Source organism: Pan paniscus, chromosome 8, assembly GCF_029289425.2.
Source record: "Pan paniscus chromosome 8, NHGRI_mPanPan1-v2.0_pri, whole genome shotgun sequence".
Classification (NCBI taxonomy): Eukaryota; Metazoa; Chordata; class Mammalia; order Primates; family Hominidae; genus Pan; species Pan paniscus.
The window spans coordinates 28,454,754-28,467,600 of record NC_073257.2 but is presented as its reverse complement, the minus strand read 5'-3'; the positions used below and the strand labels follow the sequence as shown (position 1 = coordinate 28,467,600).

At 38.7% G+C, this 12,847-nt stretch overlaps 1 protein-coding gene across 2 annotated transcripts in view; it reads left to right on the top strand.

Moving 5' to 3' along the window:
• Nucleotides 1–12,847, top strand: part of ITGA8 (integrin subunit alpha 8) — a 209,391-nt gene that overhangs the window by 105,571 nt on the left and 90,973 nt on the right. For both annotated transcript variants that reach the window (XM_003831184.5, XM_063607282.1), the window contains exons 14-19: nt 932–977; nt 3,728–3,835; nt 9,209–9,264; nt 9,667–9,821; nt 11,076–11,213; nt 11,707–11,774. In XM_003831184.5, the coding sequence (XP_003831232.3) occupies nt 932–977; nt 3,728–3,835; nt 9,209–9,264; nt 9,667–9,821; nt 11,076–11,213; nt 11,707–11,774 (571 nt within the window). The remainder of the gene's footprint in view (nt 1–931; nt 978–3,727; nt 3,836–9,208; nt 9,265–9,666; nt 9,822–11,075; nt 11,214–11,706; nt 11,775–12,847) is intronic.

Sequence of the window (12,847 nt, the reverse complement as noted above, 5' to 3'; positions counted from 1 at the left end):
TGGAGGTGGAGGTTTCAGTGAGCTGAGATTGCACCACTGCACTCCAGCCTAGGCGATGGAGCGAGACTCTGTCAAAAAAGAAAAAAAAAAAAGACAGTTTGACCTCTATGTTAGCCAATCACCTAAATAATTGTGACCATTCCCCCTTACCTAGTCCAGGATTGCTCCACTGCAGTCACCCAGTTCCACCACTTACCTACTTGTGTGAATGTTAGGAAATTTACAGTTTAGCCTTCTTAAGTCTCAATTGACTCATTTGCAAAATTGTGCTAATAATAAAGACCTCCTACCTTCTTGTTAGGAATCATTCAAAGGAAATCCTTTAAAAGGACTCCTGGCATACAGTGCTGTTCCATGTGCTATTTATTAGGATTGCTGTTGTTATTTCAGATCATTATAGTATGTCAGTTATTTTATATACTACTGATTGCTTTGCCAAAAGTATACTCACCACCCATACTATTTGTAAAGAGCAAACAGTTGTGTCAAAATGACAATCAGAACGTTCCACTTCTGGGTTAATAACCCTTCCTCATAGGGTATTCACTGGTGAGAGTGATAACACGAAATGTGCAATGAGCCTGGTACCTAGCAGACACTAAGCAGCTGACTTTCCCCTTTTCCTTCCCTGGGTGTATATGCCTTGAACCTGGAGGATAGGAAAAGTGATGCGATGATGAGTTTCTAGAAATTGACCTTCCTAAGCACAGAAGGGTTTGAGATCCACTGATGGACGTTTTATTAAGTTGGTTATAGTGAAGCTCCAACATCCTTTCCAAAATGCCTTAAGAAAGGTGTGATTTCTCTTCTAATTTTGTGGCTCTCGTACCATCAGCATGTAGGGGTATTCTATGTGCTACTTACGATTTTGGACTTAGTAAATTGTTTCTATACAATTCACGCATGTGTCCTGTGTTTTTGTCTTTTTAAGATTTGATTGTGGGTGCATTTGGAACAGGAAAAGTCGCTGTTTACAGGTATGTGGTTGGTAGTATTCTAATGTTTTTCTCATTGTTTCAAATACATTTTCTTGTTAGTTTTGCCTTAAAGAGAGCATTCCAACGATTTATTCTGGGGAATATTTAGATGCTCTTTTTAAAGTCTAGAGGTATTTTTTGCTCTCACTCTTTCTTTCCTTTGCATTTTTACTCTCATACTGCATGACCAAACTTCCAGATTTTATGAACATAATGTTAAATAAGATATGAAATGAAGCAGATCTTATAAAATGACCCACTTTTTAGATGTTACTGAATTTGATTTATTCTCTTTGCTTTGGAAATGCATTGAAATGTTCACTTGTAAAGAAGGGGTGCAGGGTAGAAGAATGTTACTATTTATCCTGGCTTCTATAATCAAACTGGACACTAAGTTAGGGAATAGAACATTCCAAGAGTTGGTAGCCTCCAAAGGCAAGTATTGAAAACAGTTCAAATACAACAGCTATGGATTCCAAGCCTGGACATTCCATACACTGACTTATTTGTAATCTTGGGCAAGTTCTTATCACTTTCAGAGTTTCAGATTTCTGATCTGTAAAAGAAGGATAAAAACAACATTTATAAGGTTACCTTTGTTCAAAGCATTCAGTGAGAATATGCGTGTGGTGTACACAGAATAGTAACTGGGAGAGAGGTGGTGCTCAACTTTAGCTTCTTTAAAAAAAAAAAGTTTTATGGCAGGACACGGTGCCTCATGCCTATAATCCCAGCACTTTGGGCGGCCGAGGTGGGTGGATCACTTGAGGTCAGGCGTTTGAGACTGGCCTAGCCAACATAGCAAAACTCCATCTCTACTTAAAATACAAAAATTAGCCGGACATGGTGGTACACGCCTGTAATCCCAGCTACTCGGGAGGCTGAGGCACGAGAATCACTTGAACCTGGGAGGTGGAGGTTGTAGTGAGCAGAGATTGTGCCACTGCACTCCAGCCTGGAAGACAGAGTGAGACTCCATCTCAAAAACAAACAAACAAACAAAAAAAGGTCATATGACTTATGAGAATTTAAGACACTAGGTCAGGATATCAAGACAAAAGGCCGAGGGCATAGCTGGGTGTACTAGGTGCATAGTGCTAACCTAGTCGGCTTCCAGAGATATTCTAAGGTTAAGTTTCCTCAAATAGGTAAGATTTCCTTCTTCGACAGTCCCAAGACAAACTCAAAGAGGGTTGACTTGTACCAGCCATATCCCACTTAAGGTTCTAGAGAATCAGTCAAAACCCTCAAGGTGTCTGAAGTATGGGGCTTGGGTTTGCGGTGGCCATGGAGTGCACCACTCAGAGCTGCTGGAGCAGAATGGGCACAGGGCTCAGCTGCTCCGCTTCCAATCCGCCACTTTCATGCCAAGGCCGTGTTTTCCATGAGCTGTTCCCAGCCAATTAGCGGACACAACAAGAATACAAATGTAGGCCTGTTTTTGCAAGACATGGAACTCCTCTCACGGGCAAATTTGGCTCAAGGACTCTCCATTGCCCAGGCCAGAACTTTGTTACCCAGTCCTCTGTCCTTCCCTTGATCCTTCCAGGGATCAGAACTCCCAGCCCCCTCCACTATCTCCCCACTTTTCCTCATAAGTGTTTGATCCCAGTACATCTCTTGCATATCTAGTTCCGTTTTATCACCTGCTTTTCCAAGGAGTGGAACTAACACAGTATTGAAAGCAAAATTATGTAACAAAATACAGAGAAGTGGCTTGAAGGAACTAAGGAGAAATCCCATCAGGCCCACTGCTTATTGTTTAAAGCAGTGCTGTAAACCCATTCAGCCCCAAGACACAGCCCTTCCTCTTGTTGGGGGGAAACTTATCCAACATGGCTTCATTTCTCCCTGTCATTTGAGGACTTTGGCTTCCAACGATCATATCTTGGAACTAAGCTTTAAAATCTGCTCTATTCCCTTCCCCCATGATTTATTAATACTTTTTTGTTTTGTTATCCTCATCTGGGTGGCTGGAATTGAGTTTACTTACACTCTGTCAGTCTCTCTCCTCAAATTTGGCTACGTATTAGAATCACCCGGAGAGTTTGTTTAAAATTCCAATGTCTGATCCTTACCCCATAAGTTCTGGTTCAGTTGGTGTGGCAGGGCCTGGGCATAGAATTTGTTTTAAAGCTCTTTAGGTGATTATGTTGTGCAGTCAGGATTGAGAACCACTTCTCTGGCTGATGTACAGAATTATTCTGCAAACCCACCTTCGTGTATTTAGCTAAATTTGCAAAGCTCAGCTTGAAAACTGTCAACAGAAATTTAAAAATTATCAATGATAATTTGCAAACTTCAAGCACTCACACAATTAAAATTATCAATGAAAAGTTGCAAACTTCAAGTACTCACAAACACGAATCGTTGTAAGATGATGTATTTCATCAGATACGGATGTAGATATGCTAGCAGGTGGCAGAGCAATATTTCACAGCAATATTGCCATAATACTGGAGGCCCACTTCATAATGAAATTAGGTTGTGTACGCAACTTTGCTTGACAGACCCACAGCACTCTTTATTTGTATTTGTGTGCTTCCAGATGTGTTTTGAGGTAATTAGCTGAGTGTGATACCCAGCTGTTCATGCAGTGAGCAAAATTCTTGGCACAAATGCTGAGAACATTGGCAATGGCCTGTGGAGTATTCTGTCTACTACTGAGTTTAGTATGCAGTGAAGTGGGTTTCTGCCTGCCTATCACCCTTGTGTTTTATTCAAACAAACCCTGCATTTTCTCCCTGCAGAGCAAGACCGGTTGTGACTGTAGATGCCCAGCTTCTGCTGCACCCAATGATTATCAATCTTGAAAATAAAACTTGCCAGGTTCCAGACTCTATGACATCTGCTGCCTGGTGAGTTAGTCCGGTGCTTCTCAAACTCCAATGTGCATTCACATCACCTGGGTATCTTGTGAAAAATACAGATTTGGATTCAGTAAGTCTGGGGTAGGGCCTAGATTTTGCATTTCTCGAAAAAAGCTTCAAGAGATGCTGCTGCTGCTGGTCTGTGGCCCAAGTTTGAGTAGCAAGGAGTTAGTCTTTCAAGAGAACCTATGATATGATGCTGATCTTTGGCTATCGACTTACCATTCAAAGGCTACTTCTCTAATCTACAGGCTCTAGGTGAGATGAGAAGTATAAAAACATTTGGGGAAATTCCCAGTCAAACAAATCTTGGAGATAGCTCTTAGATTCTTGGTGTACTAAAATAAACACTAACCAAGGTAAAAATATAACAAAATACCTAGACTCTTACATTTTGGCATATGCTTATAGATACTGCTTTTCAAGCACATATAATGTCCTATTTATTTATTTATTTATTTATTGAGATGGAGTCTTGCTTTGTCACCCAGGCTGGAGGGCAGTGGCACAATCTTGGCTCACTGCAACCTCCACCTCCCAGGTCCAAGCGATTCTCATGTCTCAGCCTCCTGAGTAGCTGGAATTACAGGCACCCACCATCATTCCCAGCTAATTTTTGTATTTTTAGTAGAGACGGGGTTTCACTATGTTAGTCAGGCTGGTCTCGAACTCCTGACCTCAGGTGATCCACCTGCCTTGGCCTCCCAAAGTCCTGGGATTACAGGCGTGGGCCACCGTGCCCAGCCGATGTCCCATTTCTAACTAGTCAATTTACTGGGTTAATTTACTGGGTTTTCTATGCTGACAACAGATACCAGTTTTGTAACTTAGCATGCACAGCTAGACAGAAGGAACACATTATACAAGATTTTTGTGCCATAAGCTGTATTTTTGTGTCTGTCATTAAGAATAGCGATTGAATTATTCCTTTTGCTGGATGATGGAGGCTTTGCTTGTACTTTCAGAAGCTGGCTGATATGACTCCTGAAAGTGTTCCTTCTGAATTTTGTCAGCCATCTGGAGGGAGTACAAGATGGTACTTGACTATAACACAGTTCAAGAAAATACCACTGTTTCCCAATATGTAGGTCCTCAAGAGTTAGAAGTCACTGTGTTGGTTAATACCTTCAGGGTATACCCTCTGAAAGATCAACAAATCCTTGGGGTGTTTAATATTTTGCCCTTATTTTTCAGGAGACGTGGTCTAACTCAGACAGTATTTTTGGTTTCTGAGAATGTCAGAATTGCAGAACTAACCACTCTTGACCCAGAGAAGTTATTTCCAGCCAGTTTTAACATGTTGTTGATGGCCTTTTGACAGGAGTTCATACTGGAGTCAAAGCTTTTGAGGGTGGAGGGTGGGGACTTAGAGGACCCTGAAGAATTCTTTGAAAAACATCCTATTGCTGGGAGCTGGGGAGTGTGGCGGGAGAGCATCCTCTTCTTTAACTGCTCTTGAAAAGAGTTGGAAAATGCCCTGGGCACATTTGGTTAAAACCATAAAATAGTATAATGAAAACCTGATCTGAGAAAATATGTCAGAGAGCCAGCGTTTATCCTTACCCATGCATGATTAAATGAACAATGAACTGTGAGAGTTGCTACTTGTTCATGAGTATTAAAACTTCAGTATTTCCCCCAAATAGGCTCATGTTCACACCTTCATAACAGAATGGACTTCTAGGCTGAATTCCTTTAAGCACATGTGGTACACTCTGATATAGAATGTTGTTGTTTTGAACTAGATAATTGATTCTAAGGGTTTTTAGTTTAATGGATATTTGTATAAGACTGAAGTGTGTGGTTTTTTGTTTTTTTTTTTTTTTTTTAAACCAGATTAAGAGTTCTGTTTGGGGCTGGGCGCGGTGGCTCACGCCTGTAATCCCAGCACTTTGGGAGGCCAAGGCGGGCAGATCACGAGGTCAGGAGATCGAGACCATGGTGAAACCCTGTCTCTACTAAAAATACAAAAAATTAGCTGGGCGCGGTGGCGGGCACCTGTAGTCCCAGCTACTCGGGAGGCTGAGGCAGGAGAATGGCGTGAACCTGGGAGGCAGAGCTTGCAGTGAGCTGAGATGGCACCACTGAACTCCAGCCTGGGTGACAGAGCGAGACTCTGTCTCAAAAAAAAAAAAAAAAAAAAAAAAAGAGTTCTGTTTGGTTTTATGGAAAGAATACTACTTTTTAACAAGAAAATGTCTTTCTTTTCATGAGCCATTTTCTTACTGCATTTAATCATATTATTAAGATAAAGTGCAATTTGTTATGTGGACAAATGTATATCCCTTTACAATTATATTTGTTTCCATTGCATACGTTTTTCTGGAAGAAGTCTTATTTTCACATGCAAAATTTGTGAATGGTGCCTCAGAGCCTCAGAAGACAGAAAGTTAACAGCTGGTTCAGTCTAGAATGTGTTTCTTTGATTCTCTTTTTTCTTTATTTTAGGAACTTAGCTTAGTTTTTCCAAAATGACTGAAAGGTCTCTGTTGATTTTCTCTGCTGTTATTTGTGTCTGTATTTGATATAACTTTATATCATACATCTGAAAACTATCACATAAACTCTACTTGGCAAATAGTTCTTCACTTCCATCGATGTGGATTTCTGTGTCTTTCAAACAGCGGTGTAGTTTTATAAAGTATCTATCTTTAATTGGTATTTCTAAGTTAGAAAAAGGGGGAAAAAAGCCAGCTCAACAAATATTAATATAACTGGTGACTAACCAATTATAAAAAGAAAAACTAGTGAAATACTTCATTTTAGAAATGTAAAAGTGAGTAACGACCCAGTTGTCCAACCTGATTAAAAAAACTTGTCAGATGTGAGTGACTGTGTGAAACCTGCTATTTGCTATCACTGAAATAGGACTGAAAACTGATGAGAATGTAAAATGAATTGCTTTGTACTTTTAAATCGTGTTTCACATTTATCTCATTTTTCTCTTCATCATAGACAGCTGTGAGCACAGTCACAATGCAGAATCATTATTCCAACCGTGCTTGGGTTGGGACTAGCCTCAGAAGATCATGTAGTGTATCACCCTGCCTTCTGGCCATATCAAAAGCACTGTCCACAAACAGTTTAATTTAGAATTTATGTAATAAGGGACTTGGATTGATTTGATGGGTTTTTTGTTCTAATCAGACCTATTTAGACTAATGGGCCATACTGAAAATGACCAATATTTCTAGTTTGAAATTTTAATTCTAATTTAATAAAAGTTTACAGCTTTCCCTAATGACCCAAGTATACTTTGTAATTAGCTGTAGGCCTGCAAGTGATCCTAATTCTATGCTCCATATGACCTGTGATGTATGTGTGCTTATATATAATATAGTATGTTTTCCTAAATTCAGAATGAACACATCAGCCCACTACTATAAAATCTTGAAATTTTCTTTAGATCATAATGCAGAGTTTGAAAAATTATGACTTCACAGACTCTTTTCCACTAAAGTAATCTATGAACTGGCAGGTTTAGGTTGGAGTGCTATTATTGAGAATTCAGTACATTGTAGCAGTGATATTACACTTGTATGAAAAAAAGTTAAAGTCATCCATTTGGTAATGATATTCAGAAAACAGAAAGAGAGAGCTAAGAAAGAAAAAGAGATTTATACTGACATGTAATTCATAAATAAATAGTAACCCTTTAGCTGATAATATCATTTATCAACTATATACCATCCCATAAGAAAAAAAAATGTTCATTTGTATAACTTTATTCCTTTTTAAAAATTTGTTATTGATTTTGAATTGTTTGTATTAAAAATACTGTATCTAAAATGATTTTAATGTATATATGTTGATAATTTCATTACAAATAGGAATTTATTTTATAAAAGCTAATGGCTTTGGTCTACACAGTTAATGATGAATAGAAAAAAAGATCATTGGCTGATTTGAATATACACCCAAATACTTTCAACAAGGTTGGATACAGAAAAATTCTAATTTTGAAAGCCAGGCTTACTACAAAATTGAAAGATGTGATTAACTCTTCATCTTTCTTGAATAATTCTAATTGAAGCAGAAGCAAGTTGGAATCAGTGATTTCTCTGGGGAAGCGGAATAAACACTTGTAATAGCGTAGACATTTCAGGAAACTTTTGGCTTAATGGTATGTGGCAAATTATTTACCCTGAGGGGAGACATTGACTGAGGTCACGGCAGATAGATGAATCCCAGATGTGACACTTTTTCATTATATTTGACACAGGAAGCTGACACATAATTAAAGTATGATTGGGGATTATTTACTCCCTTTGAATTCCGTAGAAATATCCACATCATACTATAGTATTTTACAGGTAAAAGTTTATGACTGTCATTAAACCATACTTAAGTATTTTCTTATATTTTCACTTTCCTAGAAATATGAAAAGGCCCCATCTCTAGTGATAGCTGTTAGGGCTTGGAATTTTTCAGGGAGAGGTGAGCACTTTCATTCAACAAAGGCAGCCAGGGAGTCAGTCGTCTCTCATTCCATCTGTAGCCACAGACCAAAGCCAAGTGCAGATCATCCTATTAGCCAGTGCAGACATTGCCTTGAATGGTAGTGATGGTGTATTCAAGGCACAACTCCAAAGTGTCTCTCATGGACATCTGCCCTCTCTTGATTGTCTTTATTCCTATATCATTGTGCCCACCTAGCTTGAGACAGCCATGCTAAACTTCCTGTTTTCTCTTTCTCCCCTCCCTCTTCTCGTCTCAACCTCCAGTCTTACCCCAACTGTAGCAAGGTTCTGCCAAATTTCATCTCCTTCCAAGCAGAGTGGGTGTTTTAAGTTAAGCATACCATGTGCTGCATGCTTCTGAAGATTAAATCTGCATTTTTTAGCATGACTTTCAAAGCCCTGTTCCTCACCGATCCACCAAGCCAGCCTTGCCTCCTACAACTTTGCCATCTTGCTCAGTGCCCCGACTACATTGAATTTCTTCAGTTTCCTCAAATGGGTCCAGATTCTTACTCACCTCCAGATTTTACCTCTAGCTATCCTCTTGCTCTGCTGCCTAATTCTTCCCTCCCTGGCACATGGAAGATACTGACCTGTATTCATTGAATAAAAGCAACAAGTAATTGATTAATTGAGCAATTGATTAAATCAGTTAACCTCCTGTACTATTTTCCAGTATTACCTTCCATGTAATAATAATGTCACTTGTCTTGATTGTATTAGTGTTGAGATCAATTGGTAGAAGGGGTGTAGGGGTGTGTGTGTGTGTGTGTGTGTGTGTGTGTGTGTAATTAGAAATATATAGAGAAAATGATATTCGTTATCTGGGATTAGGTAAAGGAAGGCTTCTACTTTAGATTCAAAACTTTATTAACCAATAAATTACTATTATTTTCTATAGCTTTTCTTTAAGAGTATGTGCATCTGTCACAGGCCAGAGCATTGCAAACACAATAGGTAAGCATGTTTTCATTTTTACATTCTTGTGGTATACTAAGAAAGTTGAACAGTAACCATTTCTCTGCACAGACCATAAAAAATGAAAGAACCCTTGAGGAATACCAAGATATCTGTTGCATATATGGAACCTTCTAATAAATATTACTTCAGTACTTGGTAATACTATTATTTATAAGAACATATAATTGTAGGGAAAATGACAACTTTTATAAAACCATTATAAAACATTTTTAGCTTGGAGAGTATGTTATACAATTTTTCCAGCTCATTTATCATGCTTGGTCTCAACTATGAAAAAGAACTGTTTCCTGAATAAGCAACTTGAAATGGAAATTCATCTCTCTGATAGAGCACTGTGTTCACTGAATACTTTTTCTCTACTTTACTTCTGTCCTTTAGTCTTGATGGCAGAGGTGCAATTAGATTCCCTGAAACAGAAAGGAGCTATTAAACGGACGCTTTTCCTTGATAGCCATCAGGCTCATCGCGTCTTCCCTCTTGTGATAAAAAGGCAGAAATCCCACCAGTGCCAGGATTTCACCGTTTACCTTCGAGTAAGTATTCCAGAAAGACTTCTCTGGCCTCTCACCTTCATATCCAAATTCCAACCATTTTTCTCCATTTAACCATCATGTTTGTCTGCATAGACCCCCATCTGTCTGTTTTCATTTTCATAGCAGGAAACTTTATTTTAGGGTCAAATACTCTCCTCTTGACCCTGACTTCAACTAACCTGATGATGTGTTGCTATTAATTTCTAAGGCTTCTTTTCATTTTGATCAAAATCTTTATAATGGCATTCAGCTCACATGGTTTTCATTTCTACCCACCTCCTCCCCAAAATACATAAAAGTGCAACACAGTTTATGTGAATTTTTCTCCTATGTGAGTATGTCTTGTTAGATTTTATCAATGCATGTTTCAGAGCCAATTCAGGAAAATATTTAGGCATTCAAAGCTTTTATTAGAAGTAACTTATAATTATCTTCTTTAAAGTAATGTCTTTTTACAATGACTTCAAAACCTACCGAAATTTTAAAGTAAAAATATTTATAACACAATTACCTATCTTCACCTTGCCGGTTGTGAGGTTGTGATAACTGTCTCAATTTCTCTTTTCCATTAGGGGACTTAGTTAGCAAGGACCACCCTAGGGAAGATCACAGGTTCACAATCACACTCAAGAATGAAAAGTTGGATACCTGACCCTTGATTGGCAAACAATTGAAGGGTGACATATCCACCGTGTGTTTAGTGCTTGCTGTTTGGTGCTTACCCCTCTCTACTAAAGGAGTTCTGTTTCTTTTTCCAAAAGAACTTCAAATATCCTGAAGGTGTTCTGAAGTTCATGCAGGCAAGGGCTTAAAAAGATGATGAGAGGAAGAGAATCAAGATGTTTTCTTCTTCTGAGCCCCAAGAGAGAACTCATAAATTCTGGCAACCTCATGAAAACAAAAATCCAAATTCATGATGTTTTTTGTGACATTTATGATATACACGTGTAATCTTTTACTTTGCAACTTGACCAGTTCTGCATGAGTTGTTGAAGGTCTGGAGAACCCAAAGATTGGCTCCAGAAGCGTATTTCAATGAAGCCGCATCTCTAAATGATTTCATCACTGCACATATATTAGGTATGCTGGCTACTATATACCACATAAATCAGCCTCCATCTAAGCCTGCTGCAAAGATAATTGTTTCATCATTCACTTTCATTGAGTAAATTCCAGTGTTGCCTGACTTTTGCAGACTGACATCTTGCAGCTATTTCATGGAGCCTCTGTTGAGTTTGTGATTATTTTTCCTAGGATGAAACTGAATTCCGAGATAAATTGTCTCCAATCAACATTAGTTTGAATTACAGTTTGGACGAATCCACCTTTAAAGAAGGCCTGGAAGTGAAACCAATATTGAACTACTACAGAGAAAACATTGTTAGTGAACAGGTAAGTCCTTCACAGTCTTTGACGGCATTTTCTCAAGCAAGCTCTCTGGGGTGTTGTTCTCATGGCTTTAAGACTAAAGCCAGCTCCTTTCATTTTTACTTCTGCATGCAGACATGGAACATTTGGGAGTTTTCCTACCATGTTTCCTGAAACACTGCATGATTGTGTTTTTCGGAAGCCTTTCCTCTTGTGCAATCAAGATTTAATTTGTTCAAAATGTGGCTGTAATGGAAGCAATACAGCCTGTAATCCTCAAGCCATGGGCAGAGTTGCATTCTTTACAGATATTTCAGAGTGCATTGGAATTGGGCTATTACGTAAAGTAGCCTGTATTGGGAGGTCACTGTGAAATGTAGGCTATTGGCTTGGGTAGAGTCATGCATAGTGAGAGGAAAGCTTTGTTTCCGTTTGTGGCACCATTCAGAATTTTCAAGAAAAAGGATGTGAATCAGATTTTCCTAGATTGTTCCTGATGTGTGTTTATACAACACAGGCTCACATTCTGGTGGACTGTGGAGAAGACAATCTGTGTGTTCCTGACTTGAAGCTGTCGGCTAGACCGTAAGTTTAAATAACTAAACGTGTGCTTTGTATCTAATGGAATTACAGGTATTTATGTAAAGGTTCTCTGGAGAAAGTATACACTTCCAATGACTACCAAAAACTATGCTGCGTGAAATTCTTGAGCTTGGCTACACTTTGGGTTAGCCTGTGGTTTGGGTCAGTTATTTGTCATTGGTGTCAAATGACACACCCTAAGATTTTGCCTGGGTCGTTTCATCTTTCAGCAAAAGTGGGAAAAAAAATGTTTTTGTTGAAAGTAAACTCATTGATGGGGTGGCTCGGGTTATGTTTACTTGCCTCAGTCAAGTAGACAAAGGATTCAGACAGGCAGGTTCCATCTACACCTTCAACCAAACTTTTTTTCAGCACCCCATGACTCAAAGCCATCCTTAAAACTGTCAAAACAAAATTAATTTTAACTTATTGAATAAATAAACCTAAATAGCACTCTATGGAGTAAAGCAGAAGGTGTCACAAAACTGAAAAGAATCAAAGGGCTTCACAGTTGCCAGTAATGGACGCCCCCATTCCAGCACTGGAAATTGCACTGTATTCTGTTATGGGAAGGCATGGACTAGGATGTAAAACATTCTGTGGTCAAGAAACAGATTTGTGTTTCTTTCCCTCCCAGGAACTCTCTCACTGCCAGTGTTTGGAATCTGCTTGGTAACTTCTCAGAGGGACTTCCCCCAAATTTCATAATTTATCAACTTCAAATGCAATCGCTTTAAGTAAGATTAAAAAGTGGAGTAGGCATTTCCAACTATTGGTTTGATTTGCAGTTCTAAGTGAACTGCATGTCTTCAAAATACCTTGAAGTCCTCTACCAGTGATTTAAGATCTTATTGTATCTGCCTGCTTCTTCCCTCTCATTATTTCCTTTGCATTAATCTATCCCTCTTACTTTCTAAACCACCTCTCTTCCTTTTATTCCATTGCCCATTTTCTTCCTAATGTATGTTTTCAGTGAAGTGCTGAAGCTGCTTCATTCTGGCTTGTAAGTGAAATGTTAAATTTGCAGTAATTTTGTTGGTAGATTGATAAATATGTTGGTAGCTTGAAAATGACCA